This window comes from Mus pahari, chromosome 11 (genome assembly GCF_900095145.1).
Source record: "Mus pahari chromosome 11, PAHARI_EIJ_v1.1, whole genome shotgun sequence".
NCBI classification, from domain to species: Eukaryota; Metazoa; Chordata; class Mammalia; order Rodentia; family Muridae; genus Mus; species Mus pahari.
In genome coordinates this window covers 20,232,458-20,250,391 of record NC_034600.1, presented here as the reverse complement: position 1 = coordinate 20,250,391, position 17,934 = coordinate 20,232,458, and the positions used below count along the sequence as shown (strand labels likewise).

General features: G+C 35.5%; 1 protein-coding gene across 3 annotated transcripts in view; it reads right to left on the bottom strand.

The window, feature by feature from the left end:
• Positions 1-17,934, bottom strand: part of Edil3 (EGF like repeats and discoidin domains 3) — a 474,094-nt gene that overhangs the window by 96,046 nt on the left and 360,114 nt on the right. The window contains exon 10 of one of the 3 annotated variants that reach the window (XM_021208210.2): positions 10,040-11,122. The exons of the other annotated variants lie outside the window; for them this stretch is intronic. Within the exon in view, the coding sequence (XP_021063869.1) occupies positions 11,105-11,122 (18 nt within the window). The 3' untranslated portion in view covers positions 10,040-11,104. Of the gene's footprint in view, positions 1-10,039; positions 11,123-17,934 lie in introns of those variants that run through there. 3 annotated transcript variants of the gene reach the window in all.

Here is a 17,934-nt window from a genome sequence, read left to right as displayed (position 1 = left end):
TATATATATATATATATATATATATATATAAAATAAAAAAGCAAGTACTTGACAGATTATACTACAATTCAATTCAATTTCTATAATATTTTAAAACTATGAACGAGATGACATTTTTCCTCACTACAGCTTCTGTACATAAAGGTTATTGGAGTTTTACTTCTTATTCTACAGTAGTGCTGTATAAGGGAAAGGTGTTGATGGAGGGAAGAGCCTAATGAGATTCCAGGAGATCACATGATTGCCATCCTTGATTCCTGAAATAACACCACTGCTCAGAATCTCCCAGGATTCACTTCCACTAGTTCTTACCATGGAATGATTTGATTTTGTAATTGTATGGGCATCTAAGGATATCACAGAAAATCACCACAGACGCTGTCGATTTCAAGACCCAAAAGTATTTCCTTATCATTCTAGATGCTAGAAATCCAAGTTCAAGTCTTGTCAGATATTTTTTGTTGTTTTCAAATATGCCAATGGCTTGAAGACAGTTGTATTTTAACAATGTCTTTCTAACATGTGGGGAAGTACCCCAGCCTTCTGTTCTTCTAAGTCCTCAAGGTCAACTGACCTTATTTTAACTCCTTTACCAAGGAGTCACTAGAACCTGCCTCCTAAGATGTTCCCTTGTGCGGTACTAGGATAAGATTTCACAATGTCAGTTTGGGCTTAACAGTTTAATAGGAACATATTGCAAATTTTACTAATATTTAGATAATGTAAGTAAATAAAGAAAACTTTGTTTCATGTAGTTGTCTGGATGTGGTTTGTTATCGCTTTACCTGGTCAGTCGGCCAAATCATTATCACTAGACGTCAAGCTCTACATAGTTATGTTATCTAAAATTCAAGTATTGAATGTTTAATCCCAACATAATGTCATTTGGTTGGGACCTATTGGAAGCAATTAGATTATATGAGTAAAATGCCATGGATTAGATTAGTCTTCTTATCATAATAAATAAAAGACACCCACATATACTCTTCACTTGCGATAAGGACACATCAAGGAACTAACTATATATGAGCCAGGAANTNTNNCNNTCTCTCTCTCTCTCTCTCTCTCTCTCTCTCTCTCTCTCTCTCTCTCTCTCTCTTGCTTTTCATTAGATATTTTCTATATTTACATTTTAAATTGTATCCCCTTTCCTCATTTCCCCTCTGATCTCCCCTACTTCGTCCCTCCCCCTGCTCACTAATGCACCCACTCCTGCTTCCCTGTCCTGGCATTCCCCTACAATAAGGCACCAAGCCATTGCAAGGTCAAGGGCCTCTCCTCTCATTGATGTTGCACAGGCCTTCCTCTACTACATATGCAGCTGAAGCCTTGAGTCCCTCCTTGTATACTCTTTGGTTGGTGTTTTAGTCACTTGGAATTCTGGGGGTACTGGTTGGTTCATATTGTGGTTCCTTCTATGGGGCTGCAAACCCCTTCAACTCCTTGTGACCTTTCTCTAGCTCCTCTATTGGGGACCCTATGCTAGTCCAATGGATGGCTGTGAGCCTCCACTTCTGTATTTGTAGACATTAGCAGAGCCTCTCGGGAGAGAGCTATATCAGGCTCCTGTCAGCAAGCACTTGTTGGCATCCACAATAGTGTCTGGGTTTGGTAATTGTATATGGGATAGATCCCCAGGTGGGGCAGTAACCGGATGACCTTTCCTTCAGTTTCTGCTACCCTCATCTAACACTACCACATTGGTAATTCAACCTCAGGGTTCTCAGGCTCCAGAGAGATGTGCATAACTTTCTTTTTAGTCAATTATCTATTTTAATTTTTTTTTTCTGAAAAAGCAAAGGATATTTTATTCTGCAGAAGTCCAGAGTGTTGGGCTCTTCCACTCACCAGGATGGAGATGCCCAAATGAGCTTACAGGCCCAACTTAAAGTGCATTAGGGGAAATTCCAGGGAGGGGTAGGTGACCTTTATCTTAATTGGTTGGTGCTGTATCTAGGGACGTTCTAGAAACTGTTGCTGACCCATTCTCCTTCCTTGCTTCAGGTGGGCACCTACCTGATTGGCTGCCCAAGGCCTGAGGATTTTCCAGAAACTGACTTGTCTGGATTTGCCCAATTCTTGGAAACAGAGATCTAGGCCTAGTCTCCTTAACTGCCAATTTGAAGCCTATAAAGGATGCTGTGATCATAAAAAGATAAAGAAACATCAAGCTATGTTCCACAGGGGCTTGGTAAGGCATGGGGGAGGGAGGTGCCCTGGTTAGGGCATGGGGAGGGAAGTTAAAAGAGTAGTAGATGCAGAGAACTGCAGAGAAGGGGATAGTAGAGAAGTAGAGGCCTGCCATGACACCGTGGAGGGGGGGGAGGAATAGGGGGAGAGGACAAGCAAGGGAACAAGAGGCAAGAGAGTAAGAGAACAAGAGAGAAAAGATAGGGAAGAGACCGTTTATGGTACTTTTATCAGCTGCCCAAACTACTGCACAAAAAAGTCGTAACAAGAGATGACAACAGAATTTCACTCTAAGGACTCAAAACATTATAGATGGATTTAGTTTGCAATTTGGCTAACACAGAACATCACTGAAGTTAGTTAAATTCCCTACAAACCATATATAAGAGAATGGAGAGCAGAATTAGAAAAATACACTTGTCTTTGCGGCATATTATAAAAAAACAAAACAAAACATGATTTTTGTTTATACTGAAACAGCCACTCTGTGAAAACTGAACCTCTGTTTCAAAAATGTGGTTTGCTATTTAATTAAAAACAAAATTTTATCTGAACTGGATTAAATACCACTACTGTTTAATTAAACCAAAACCTTTAAGAGGATCATTCCTAGAAGATCAATTAACATTCTATTCTGTATTGAAGGTCATTAACATGCATATTTTGTGATCCACTGGCATAACCTTTAAAATCTACTTGGCCTTTACAATCTGTCTTTATGGCATTTCCTTATAGTCCAAACAATTAAACAGGAAAAAAAAAACACCTACTATTGTACTATACTATTAGTGTTCCCTTTGAAATTAAAATATTTTACCAAATGCTAGGTTTGTGATTTTTTTTATTTGAAAAATGGTACTTTTGATTATCTAGGACTTCTTCATGGGAGTTTGGTTACTGTAAATGATAAAAATAAATTAAACACTTGTCTATAAAGGTGAAATATTTTGCTAGGTCCTGGTCTACAAGTATGGAAGATCATCAATAGGAATCATTTTGTTGGCATTTTTAATTAATGCTTCCTCTCATGGCATTGCAGACCATCATCAGAGAGGACTCATGAAGCACGTGATGGGAGCAGATGTTGAGACCCACAGCCAAACATTAAACAGAGTTCAGGCAAGCCTGTTGAAGAAGAGGAGGAGGGATTGTAGAAGTCAGAGGGATCTAAGATTCAAGAAAAATGCCTCACAGAATTAACTAGCCAGGGGTTAATTCAGAGGGGCTCAGGAACTGAACTATCAGGGAGATGCCTGTTTTCATCTAATTTAGGTCCTCTGCATATATGGAATGGTTGTATAGCTTAGTGTTCTCATGGAACTCTACTGGGTTGCCCTTCTAGCCTTAATATGAGCGAAGTTGCCCTCTCTTATTGCAACATGATATGCCATGTATGGTGGATGTCCCAGAGAGGCCCGCCCTTTTCTGAAGGGAAATTGAGAAGATCTGAAGGAAAATAGAGGTGGGGTGACTGGAAGGAGTGGAGGAAGAGAAAATTGTGGTTGGAATATATGAGAAAGAATAAATAAAAAAGTGAAATACTAAACAAATATAAGAGGGATTTCAGGCTCACATCCTCTTTTACAAACTGAACCTTCAAGTTATGGTTTCTGTAATATTTGCCCTATATGTCTGAGTCACACAACTATGTGGACATAAAAGAAAATCCATAAATGTCAATAAAAGCCTGCAAATAAAGCCTCTATTACTGAGCACGCCTATGAAATATTCGGAATGTTCCAAGAAATGGGAACAAAAGAAAAAGGCATATCGGATTTGATGAGGGCATTGCTGCTTTGACAAATAATAATTTCTAATGGGTTGTAAAAATATTTCTTCCACTTTCAGAAATATAAATGATAACTTTGTTTAAATAAACACTATTAGTTGTCTTCCTTCAAAAATAATATATTCTGAAATGCACTCTAAGACTGAGGAGTGAATGGTTGACGATAATGTGAGAGTGGAGTGTTTAACAGTGTTCAGCTAGATCAAGGGAGAAGTCGCCTCTTGGGTGTAGTCACTGACTCATAGGGAACCTTAGCTTTAAACTGTTCCTCTACTGGCAAAAAAGACATATTTCTAGGTAAGGAACCTGTCAACCGTGCCATGCCCATAAAAGAATATGTTAGAGTTTGTAGCAACTTTTAAATTTAGTTTTCTTGTCTGTCCATTCATCTCAGTGTACTTTTAGATGGATACAGTGTGCTTGTTTGCTCATCCATTTCAATTTAGGATGTATTAATTTTTACCCATTCACTCCCACCTTCTTGGTGCACCACCTCTTGCCTCACTTTTATGGTGCTGAATTCTTTCACAATTGATTATTATTTGATCAAAATACAATTTTGTACATTAAAAATAAAACCATTCAATGAATACAATGAATACAAGTTAGTGACTTGTATTCATCCTTAACATAATTTATTCAGTTCTTTCCTCTTCTGACTTCAAAATCAATATTAAGTTACCTACAAGGTTCATACTGTCTACATATGTTATATAATATACATTTTGGAGGACATGCATACAGTCTAAAGTGTTGATGGAAGTCTGTTGCAGTTCCCCGTGAGATACTAGATACTTGTGACAGTTCTCCTCAAGGGGGAATACTATGGTTTAATTAATATAGAAGATGAGTTGTTTGTGACTAAATATTTTAACATGGCAATCAAAGTTACACTACACCTTTGTTTCTGACCTAAGAATCAAAGCTGTCTTCTTTAAGTGGTTCTATTTTGAGGAGAAACACTGTTTAGCTCTTCACTGCTGTCAGTCCTTAAGACTCCAAGATATTCAACTTACTCTAAAGCAGTGGTTCTCAACCTTCTTAATGATGGCACCCTTTAATACAGTTCCACATGTTATGGTGTTGGTGATCCCCAGGCATAAAAAATTTGTTTTAAAGATTTACTTATTTATTTTAAGTATGTGAGTACACTTTAGCTGTTTGCAGACACACCAGAAGAGGGCATAGAATCTCATTACAGATGGTTGTAAGCTACCATGTGGTCATTGGGAATTGAATTCAGCACCTCTAGAAGAGCAGTCAGTGCTCTTAACCGGTGAGCTATCTGTCCAGCCCATAACATTTTTTTGTTAATACTTCATAACTGAAATTATGCTATTTGTCTTAGTCAAGGTTTTTATTCCTGCACAAACATCATGACCAAGAAACAAGTTGGGGAGGAAAGGGTTTATTTNGCTTACANTTCCATACTGCTNTTNATCACCAANGNNNNCAGGACTGGAACTCAAGCAGGTCAGNAAGNAGNAGCTGATGCAGANGCCATGGAGGGATGTTCTTTACTGGCTTGCTTCCCCTGGCTTGCTCAGCCTGCTCTCTTATAGAACCCAAGACTACCAGCCTAGAGATGGCACCACCCAGAAGGGGACCCCCCCCTTAATCATTAATTGAGAAAATGCCCTGCAACTGGATCTCCTGGAGGCATTTCCCCAACTGAAGCTCCTTTCTCTGTGATAACTCCAGCTGTGTCAAGTTGACACAAAACTAGCCAGTACAAATTTGTTATAAATCATAATGTAAATATCTGTTATGCACAATATCTGATAACCAACACTGGAAAATGGTCATTCAACCTGCAAAGATGTTGCAGCCCACAGATTGAGAGCCACTGCCCTACAAAAGAGGGAATGGTGGTGACATGTGTGGCTCTCATGCATACAGGGAGTAGGTCAAAATATTGACAGATTAATAACGTCCCAAAACTCAAAGTTACACATTTTAAAAGAGCAATTAGCTCTGTATTTTCAAAATAGTTTCATACATTTTACTTAAAAGAGAAGAGTCCTATATTGCAGGTGCACAATTAACACTTGTCATTAAATACAAGCACAGATGCATACAACTAAATTAGAAAAAATAATTTCATTGTTACAATGGCACTTATTACTCATTTCACATGTTTTGGTTTTAAAAGATCAAACAGGTGTTGGTTTTCTTTATGTGTTTGTTTGTTTGTTTGTTTCTCAAAGGCTGAGGTTTGTGTGTTTTACCCACAGTTTAGGAGAGAAAAGGTGATCAAGTTATTGTGTGTATCAATGGAGGAATCTTCATCATGTTAGATTAGTCATCTTTGATACAGCCCTAATAATAATCATTTCACCACAATAAGCTTTGTAGGGAGAATCTGGACACACACACACACACACACACACACACACACACACACACACACACACACAGGAGAAAGAGCTCTTATGGCTCTTACTGTAATTTTGCCTACTGAAAACAATTGAAGCAAAGATAAAAGAGAAAGTTCATCATTGTTTACATATCATTAATAGAGAAGCCACACTCATGGATGCCAGGCCATTCCAAGTCCACAGTAATACTTTGATGTAAGTTAGCTTCGATTTGAAGATAAAGCATCCTGAGATGGGAAATGACAACACACAACCAGTAAAAACTGTGAACAAAGCTACAACTTAAATCACAATTGTCTGCTCTTTTCACCTCTCTACCACTTAATAATCCCCTGAGAAGTCACAGTCTTCTCTTGCCTGGTAAAATATAAGTGTTAGATAACTCTCAGCAATGATATTAAATCCCATAAATCCTAAAGACAGAATCGATCTACCTTTTTTTGTTATACTTACAGTTTTGTAAGATAGACTATATTATTTGCAGAAAAGGCATCTGTCACATTACTTTGGATCACAGCTATAAGACTATCTTGAAATTATAATGAATTATCAAGTGAATATGATGTTGAGAAAGACTAAATTGGGCCACATACCTGAATTCTCAATAGCATGAGCTCCAGATTAGGAAAAAAATCATTTGAACATCTAGACAAATCAAGTTTATTTTGGTTGTGGTAGTTTCCACTTTTTAGTTTTTAATTCTAGAGATTCAATTTCAGGAGAGAAAGGATTTAGATTCACCTTCAGGGTGCTATAGCAACCAAATTCAGCAAAGACATCATTGTTTTATTTATGGAAAAAGAATAATCTAATTTCTATTCTTTTCATGTTTAACTGTAGAAACGTTTTATTTTTCCTCTTAAATTACATATTTTTACTTCTTTGCTAATGTGCCAAGAAATGAAAAAAACAGTTGCATTTTTAAAAGATGACTATCTTGAAAATTACTTTCATTTAATTCACAATAAACTTTACAGGATGACTTTTGAAACAGGATGCTCCATTGATAAACTATTTCAGGAGGAATTCTGTCTTTAATTTTATAAGCATGTTATTACTTTATGGTTTAGTACAACAAAGCTTCCTACAAAGTTGATATTAACTGAAGTTATTTCTTCTCAATCTATTTGAATTTTTTATTATTGTATAGATAGAACTACACATTTTTGACCATTTTTTCAATTCTTACTTTCCCACTCCCTTGTGAAGGCATAACTAACCCAAGTCATACTTAAGGCTTGTATTCTAACTACTGAGCCATAGGATCACTCTCTACTAGTTCTGCATTCATCATACTTGTAGTTAGCTCATCCTAGTCAGCTGAGAGATATGGCATGTGGTCGTACAGGTTGTGTCCTGCATAGTAATAAATACTTGTATGAGTGTCAAGATGGTGGTGAAAAGCTTTGTAGCCTTGACCTCTCAGGAGAGCTCTCTGCGATCAATGGTTCATATAGATGGAATCTCTAGTTTCAAGCAGATGTAGTTCATAGACAATCAGCAGTGAAAGCTCATTGTTGTGTGGATGTGTGGTGTGGTAGTACACCTGAAACCGGAAGGTCTTTGATAAATGCATTAACTGAAAGTGGTATTAATTGACAAGTTTAATGATACTATTTCCATTTTCTTTCTAGATTTATTTGCATAATGATTAAATAGAAAAATGCAAGTAAGATTTAATTGATTCCCCCCCCCCAGGAGACAGCTTATCTGTCCTTTCTACTTTATTTTGGAAATACCCAAAATTAGGCAAGCATTTCAAATTAGGAAGAAGGCAGTAACAAGTAAAACAGATGTCTGTAATATAGTTCACATTTATTTGAAGCAATAAGTAACAAGTTTGGAGAAGAATATGTTTGTGCTATATAAAAATTGGTTTGTGCACATTAAAGAACCCCAAAGAATAAAATTTCTGTACTTTAGATGTTATATTTTCTATATTTAAGTCTTATTAGTACTTTAATTCCTGATATTATTTATAACTAGAGTTTTAAAGTGCTGTATTTTTAACTTTTTTCTCTTTTTATTTCAGGAGCTGAGTAATAGGTAGAGCCTAGCAGTTCTCCAATTATGTTCCCCAAAAAACTTCATGGCTGAACAAGCAAGCAAAAACAATTTCTAAACAACTAGTGGGTAGAATGTTCTAAAACATTAAATAGTTATCATGGTTGTTTCTTAGTTATTTGCCATTCCCTACTGCTTGTGGGTCGCAACATCTGAAATATGGAGAAGGACTGACTCTTAACATGAGAATTGAGCTCAGATGACTTAAGGCCGATTATAGCCAATCTACATCATTGCTTCTTTTAATTTCTCATCTGAGAGAAAGCCATTAGCTCCAAGACACAGAAGCTGAAGCTTTGCTACTTCTTTCTTCAGTTCCCATCAAAATTTCTCTTCTGCTTCCATAATTTATGGTGAGCTTGATCTACCAGTATAACTTAATTATTTGTCTACCACGGTCTGCTCCTTCCCCAGGTCCAGTTCTGGTATGAAAAAGAGAGAAAGTACTTGAAATACTTCCTACATTTAAGATTTGGAGTGTTTGTTGAATGTAGCTGTGGCCAGGGAACACATAAGTATGTTGGCAGTTCATAGTTATGTATGACCAAATTACTGCCTTTCCAGAAGCAAGAAAGCTGGATCATAAAACACAGAAAAACAGATGGCGATTGTGGGTCTCAGCATTATCTGTTGATAGTTAAATAGAGTTGTCACAGAAAAACTCAAAATTATAAAAATTTGGAGTATATGAAATAATTTAACTCAAATCTGAGCACAAAAATATCATTTCTTTCCTGTTTCATTTTGAAGCAAATGTGTGCCTGCCTGAGTGTATGTGTACATGTGTGTGCATGCATGTGTGTGCCTGGTTAGGTGCATGTGCAAGTATGCATGTGTGCATATGTACATATGAGTGTGTGTATGTGTACATGAATGTATATATTTACATTCTCTGGGCATCATGTAGAATGTTTATTAGTATAATTGTATTAAATTGTCCTATAGCATAATGAAATGGTACTTTTGGTAAGGGGAAAATATTAACATTTGAGTTCAAATCATAAAAGATATGAGCTATTTAAAAATATGAGCCCACTAGGCCTAAAAGAAAACAAACCTACACAAATCATTGAGAATTTTAAATGTCATCAAATAAAAAGTTTTACAAACTAGAGACATAAGGGGTTCAGAATCTTTAACACAGTGGTATTCCTAGCAACTTCAATCAATTCCCGAGATGAAAAATACTGTACTGTACTGAAATCTTCTCTATATTGAAAGAAACTGCCTATAGAATTTAACACACATTGATGTGTACAAATAAAGTTTCCAGTTGATACAACTAGCCAGAATTTTAAGAAATCACTTGCTTTATCTTCCTCAGATAATAAATAATGGAGACTAATCATATAGACGTTTAGGTCCATTTAATATTTGCTTGAATGTTAACAAAATATCAATGTTTCCACATCTAAAAATCACTATGTATTAGCTAATCATCATCCATCTGTCAATATCCTAGCTTTTTTTTTTTTTTTGATTTGCTATTTCAAGAGGAAGAAAAATAAGATTGCTGGATTCAACAAAATAAAATATTAGACTCCTAGTTTAAATTTCGTATAAATCAGAATGTTTTCCTGAATATTTCCCAACAATATTTTTGGAGAAGATTATTCTCAAACATATTCATCATTTATTTGAAATTCATATTCAGCTGTTTCCTGTATTTTTATCTGTTAACCCTAGAAGACAGAAGTTGCCATGAATAGTATCATTAAGTGCTAAATCATTCATAACAGTAGCTAACATTTTAACAGTAGTCATCTCCTCTGAACTTTATACACGTAAAGTCACTTAATCTTAAACATAAGATGTTAGAAGATACAAGATACTAGTTACTAGCAGAAAAGTCATATGGACCCAGAGGGTCTGCAGTGGAGTTTAATGCTCTAACCATTATAGTGTGCTCTTATAAAATACATCGATTCATTAAAAATTGTTACATAAATTGAACAAAAATTAGCACTTTAAAAACAGTTTTATTTAACAAATTTTCAGTGTAAAATATATGCACTTTATCCTAGGCCTCCTTAATTATTGGCAATAATCATGACCATTGTTTAGACTATTTGTCATTGTGAATGTTCAGCAATATGTCTATGTCTATGTGTATATATATTAAAGGTCTGTTTAAAATGTTATGTAGATTCCATCATAGGCATGCCAGTGAAAATCACAACTACAACTGCCAATATAGATCTATATTCTCATTGATTTTATTTGACTCTAAATGTATATCATTTGTAAATTTTATTTAGTCTAGGGTGAGGAATAATTAAAGTTTTGTTTTCAAATTCATTTGCTGAATAAATGTCAAATCAACATAAGCCTGAACTTTTAATATCCAAGTAGTTTTTAATTAAGTATATGGAAAGATCATTAAAATAATTCCCTAGGAATAATTCATTTTTTCCAGCTTTGTCTTTCATAAAGAATCTAAGTATATTTGTCCCCAAACTCACTTTTCTATGTGCAACACATCCCCTATCACATGAGCATCTCAGAGGATGGAGTTAAGAATGTTTCATTCAGCTAGAAGACTCAGATGCAGGCAGCCTTTAACCACACTTTGAGAAAATGCCTTTGACACCCAGGATGTTAGAAGATACAAGCAGCTGTTCGTATACTTTCCTCCACTGAAAGCTTTGAGCTGTCTTATTTTTAGCAATGTCTCTATATCCCATTAGAGAGTGTGAGGCAGCTGTAGAAACATATGCATATATATTTAGTGTTGCATTCTAAAGTACTTTTAGTTCCATTATCTTGCATTGCAGCTCCTCCCACATCATCAGACATATGTCTAACAGAACAGATGCCTCTTGTGGTATTCATGAAGGGGCATCAAACATGGTATCCTTGGGGTTTAAAACTCTAAGGTGCTTTTTCACAAGAAATCAAGGCTGAAGCCCCAGTAGGTGGTTAAAAGAAGGGGAAAAGGTGACTCAAATTTTAAGAAAAGTTTACTGTGAAAGATTGAAATGCTTACCATGTGGAAAGGAAAGAAACCTAATTTACTTATTCATTTACTAACAACACTTGTTTTGCCGATTATGTTGTATAAACACTAAGGATGAAAGCCATTTAAGACAGATACAAACTTTAGTACAATTACTACAAGATTCTAATGTGTGTTACATTTTTAAAACACAGAACTAGTTATTAATCATGATTCTAACTAATTGCTTGCTGGTTTCTCTCTTCATAATGTTCAAAATCCTTGCATGGGTATGTTTATGTTGCATAAAATATAATCAAATGAGTATGAGAATTGGTTTTACTGAGTGAAGTTAAAAAATACATATTCTACTTTTGTTTAAATGTTTCTGATTAGGAATAAAAAACAACTAGCAATAACTAAAAAGGAACATGCAAAACCATAAATCTGTTACTCAACAAACCCGGGGTTAAAATGCTAATTATGCGCAAGCCTGTAAAAAATAAAGGGCATTTTTATAAGTTAGAGTTCATGTTACAGAGCATGGGAGATGTGTTTCAAAATGGGTACTGCTCAAGTTTGGTGTCCTATTTTAATGTAAATTGGTGAATATCCAAATGTATAGTCTCTTTTAGTAAAAGGTAAATACAGATTTGTGGTATTTATAGGGTAAACTTTAATTTATATAAACAGCACAGCAATGATACACTCAATTTAAGGGACAGGGAAATGGTTGTAAAGGAAATTATTCAATTTCAACAAAAGACAAAAACTTTAACTAATGGAATGAAAAATATTATGTATTTAAACTTCTCTAGCTATGCTCTCTGGATCGTTGGAAATGTTCAACTAGCCAGGTATCCTATATTACTTCCCTCGACTAGAATGGTCAATGAATATGACCCATTAAAATTAAGATGGCATCAGCTAGTCTTAAGTAATGTCTGGGCTAACTCTAGTGCATGAAGATGAGATAAAATCAATGCATAAAATTCATTTGGAAGACTTAAAAAACAAATATAGACAAAGAGATGACAGAAATCATTTTAGATATTGTCTGCAATGGAATGGAAGAATATTACAAATGAAAAAATAAATTTGTAAATATATATTACTAATTGGAAAATCAGTAATATTAGATTCTACTCAATAAAATAGGTTTAAAAATTATACTAATTAGAATCAAAAATTAGAATTTGAAAAAAGTTTTCTTATTTTCAGGATAAAGTCATATAATGTTTCTATGTTGTTTTTCATACAAAGCCATATTATTTCATAAAATGTTTATCCATATCCTTTGTCTTAGTCAGGGTTTCTATTCCTGCACAAACATCATGACCAAGAAGCAAGTTGGGGAGGAAACGGTTTATTCGGCTTACATTTCCATACTGCTGTTGCTCACCAAAGGATGCAGGACTGGAACTCAAGCAGGTCAGAAAGCAGGAGCTGATGCAGAAGCCATGGAGGGATGTTCTTTACTNGCTTGCNTCCCCTGGCTTGCTCAGCCTGCTCTCNTATAGAATCCAAGACTACCAGCCCAGAGATGGTCCCACCCACAAGGGGCCTCTCCCCCTTGATCACTAATTGAGAAAATGCCCCACAGCTGGATCTCATGGGGGCATTTCCCCAACTAAAGCTCCTTTTTCTGTGATAACTCCAGCTGTGTCAAGTTGACACAAAATTAGCCAGTATATCCTTATTCTTAGAAGAATATATAAATATGAAAATATATATTTATTAATACATGCCCATATACATGAATACAATATACATATTTGGAGACAACTCTGACCGTATTTGTTTAGCTGAGCTAAGCTTGTAAAGGTGTGGGCTAGGATACGGAACTGTAAATAATCCACAAAACAAGCAAGTCAGAAGAGATAGAAAAACAGCTATGTCTCCAAACCCACAATATTTTCTATAAATAAATGGATTTTATCTTGATATTAACTAGTGACTAAGTTATTGACAACTAAATCAAACACACAAACATGTATAATAACAGATATCAGCAAAACAGAATTACCTAAACATTATACCATCATTGACTTGAAATAAAAATTATGAAGGTGTTTTGGATAAACCTAAGCAGCAAACCATGTGGATTTAACCATGGCCAAGTTTGTTGTACAAAGAACACATATCTAGAATGTGAAATGCATGTAATAATTATATCTTTCTGAATTATAAGAATATAATTATTCCTCCTAGTTATTATTTATTCTATTTTAAAACTAAACTAGTTTCCAAATGTTCAGTCTCCAATGTTTACTAATGTTATAACTGCATACAATTTTAATCATGGAGAACAATAAATTAAGTGAATAATTAAGATCAAGGGAGATACTAAAAGCTGTCAATCACAATAAATGGCTGGGACTCAGCTGGTTAGAACCGGTCAAGGTTATTATGTCCTGAGAAAGGCAGTCACTTCATTTATTAGACACTCTAGTGACCATTGTGGTAAGTATCATTGCATGTACTGTCTAACATGCATTGTACCCTCTTTGCACTGAAGATTGGCTGCTAATTTTCAGCAAACTTCTCTGACTCCATAGCCTTGCTATTAAACAAAACCTGTGAGTTCACTGACAGAGCTGCTTTACAGACAAGAGGATCTTCAATTAACATTGACTCAATTTTTCTTACGAATCCTTAGAAAGGCTCATTTAATTTTAAATATTAATCTCAAAGTCTAGTATTTATTCACAGGAGTGCTTTACAACTCATTGTTTAAACAAGAGTATTTATTATTTTATAAGTAGAAACATAATTAAAGTTTACTTATATACACATACACACTGAAAGACAAATTGGATTTAATGTCCATTACTTAAAAATATGAACGGGAAGCCGGGCGTGGTGGCACACGCCTTTAATTCCAGCAGAGGCAGGCAGATTTCTGAGTTCAAGGCCAGTCTGGTCTACAATGTGAGTTCCAGGACAGCCAGGGCTATACAGAGAAACCTTGTCTGGAAAAACCAAAAATAAAACAACAAAAAAAAAAACAAAAAACAAAACAAAACAAAAAAATGGGTCTGGTACACTCACATCTAATGTATCAATTCCTGCTATTCAGCTTTACAGTGTTTTAAATACCGCTTATTAACAAACACTTTCAAATACCTTCATTTTTTTTCTTCATGGCTTTTTAAATGTTGAATCTAAAATCCTATTAAATATTTTTATGTAATTACCTCTTAAACTATGCTTTGCTTATTTCTATTATTTTTTACTGGAATAGTGGTGAATTCCTTTGACAGAATTGGTTATAAACATTTTTGTTAAGATTCATTTTTTTATGTTCTCTATATTAGATATTTTCTTTATTTACATTTCAAATGCTATCCCAAAAGTTCCCTATACCCTCCCCCCCCCTGCCCCTGGTCCCCTAACCACTCACTCCCACTTCTTGGCCCTGGCATTCTCCTGTGCTGGGTCATATAAAGTTTGCAAGACCAAGGGGCCTCTCTTCCCAATAATGGCCAATTAGGCCATCTTCTGCTACATATGCAGCTAGAGACATGAGCTCAAGGGGTACTGGTTAGTTCATGTTGTTGTTCCACCTACAGGGTTGCAGCCCCCTTCAGCTCCTTGGTTACTTTCTCTAGCTCCTCCATTGGGGGCCCTGTGTTCCATAAGATTCTTTATATTTTAAATAAAGCAAGGTTATTTTTTGATTCCGTGTATTTACTTCAAATACACAAGTGTTATAAATCATATTTGTTTAACATCTATGTCCGTAATAATAGACTTTTCCTTTGGATCCTTTTTCTGGATGCTTTCATCATATGACTGCTGTGTACATAATAGTGGTTGTGCGCATTGAAATTCAGAATAGCTCCTCACTGACTCTTCCTGAGAATCCAGTCATTAGTTAATCCTCGAAAACACATTCTTCACTTCTTTTTCAACCAATAGTTGAGAGACTTAGCCAAGGAAGATATGAATTCTATGGCCATGAAATACGTTTACAGTCAGAAGTAGTCTAAATTAAATAAGACTCATTTGATTAAGCTTAAATTTAATTTCTTTCTTATACATATCCAACAAATTAATATTAAAAGGAATCTCTCTGGGGTAAGATGCACAGGTCAACACTAAAACATACAACCTGACTATTCTATTAATTTTACCTATTTGATTGAAATAATGTAAGACTACCTTGAATTAATAAATAAATGATATTAATACAATAGACTAAAAGAGCCATTTATTTCCTCTGCTATAGCATTTTTTGGTTCCTGCCCTCAGGCAGGGCCAGCAGTTGTTGATTAATACATTATATTGTACTTCCACTTATTCATTTTGGTAAATGTATTTTGATAATGAATATGTTTTTTCTATAGTCTTCACCAATAAGGTAATAAATATATAGTCTACTCATTGTCAACAACTTACGATACATTATTATAAAATATATTTTTGTAGTCAATACAAATCAATTCCATTCTTTTCCCTCAGATTCTTGAATCATAAAATGAATTAAATTTTATAATTTACTCAATTATGGTAAGGAGTGCTTTCATTTCTGATTGATTAAATATTAAATATTTTCTCTTTTTGTTGGATCAGTTGGGCAGCTAACATCATAAATGTTAGAGAAATTTACTCAGCTGTTGAAGGTTAATGATGAGGCAATTAAAACACATAGCTGTTCAACAATAGAGTTTCAGTAAGGAAGATCCAAAATTAACATAATATGCATTTTAAATTATTAATATCTATCACTAAAATTTTTAGTAATTTTTAGGTAAAATGCTGAAAAATCTCAAGTAAATACAATGTTTTATTTACTTATTTTTAAATTTATTTATTTTATGAATGCCAATCTATGGTATTTAGTAACACTATTTGCAGTTTGTTACCAGTTTAAATAGATTTTGCCTTGCATTTCAGCATTTATCTTGAAATTCTACATTGGAGAAACACAAACACGCGTGCACACACACACACACACACACACACACACACACATACTCACACACGCATACAAAGACACACACACACCACTCATACACACATATCACACACACACACACACACACACACACACACACACACACACACACACACACATAGACCCCACCCCCACCCCCAAACACAAACTATTCTAATTTATTTTTCTGTTGCTGTGATAAAATATTTTAACTAAACGCAATCTGGGGAAGAAAGAATTTATTTGGGTCATTTCCAAGTCTGGCATGGCCTTGGTAGGAACAGTATGACATGGTTCCTGCCCTTAGGCAGGGCCAGCAGTTGTTGATTTCCATGAGAGTGTCATGGCTTCTGTGGGTTTAAGGGTTATTTGTATAATAATGTACATATTTTATGTTTCTCCTTCAAGGAATGTCCTCCCTGATAATGTTAATGACTCCGTCATAACCAGAGACAGAATGAGTCCAGGAGGTGAAGGTGTGTTAATATCTCAGCAAAATAATAAATGCTGGGACCTTCACGATAGCTCTTAAGGCTGTGAGAAAGAGCATGATTTCAAAAATATATAATTTCTCAAAAAATAAGGATGCAATGTGAATTACATAATGGACTTCACAAATATAAAGGAACAAAAGCAGCTGTGCTGAGAGCCAACTTGTCAGAAAGATACTAAGAAAGGAGATAAAGAGATTTAGGAATGGTGATCATAGGAGATCCTACCCAGCTAAGTTTTTTCTTTTTTTGTTTGTTTGTGTGTTTGTTTGTTTGTTTATGCTTACAAAGGCAGAGAGATTCCTGAGTTCAGGGTTGGCCTGGGACAGAGCAAGGTTAGGTTCAGGTATGATAGAAATGATAATTTCAGGGTGGGGTCTCATCCAGTTAGATTAACATCTGAGCTTAATAGAGACAGTCAGATCTCTGGATTCTTTTGCAATGGTCCAAGAAAATGTGTGTTTGCTGTCTCCTACGAATTAAGGGGCTGGGGTCACAGGATGAAGATTCATTGGATAATCAAAAGGCAACGTGGAATACATGACTGGATTGATATGTAAAATAAATGACTGGGCTTATGATCTGCAAGGGATGATCTATTCAGAGACTATTTCAGAATAGCAAGAAAGAACTGCCTTGAGAACTGTCTCAAGCAGAAATTAGAGAGACAGTTGTTTGGAGATTTCCAGAGAAAGTAGGACAGAGAGAGAACATTCTGGAAAGCTGTCTCAAGCAGAACCTAAGCCTCCAGCTTGGACCCATGATTTGACTTCAGGTCATTTGTTTACAACCACTCCCAGACAGCCCTTTCTCAGAAGCCCTCTCCAAGCTGAGGCTGGTCCTTGGCAGCTTATACTTCTGTCTTAGTCAGGGTTTCTATTCCTGCACAAACATCATGTCCAAGAAGCAAGTTGGGGAGGAAAGGGTTTATTTGGCTTACATTTCCATACTGCTTTTGATCACCCAAGGATGCAGGACTGGACTCAAGCAGGTCAGAAAGCAGGAGCTGATGCAGAAGCCATGGAGGGATGTTCTTTACTGGCTTGCTTCCCCTGGATTGCTCAGTCTGCTCTCTTATAGAATCCAAGACTACCAGCCCAGAGATGGTCCCACCCACAAGGGGCCTCTCCCCCTTGATCACTAATTGA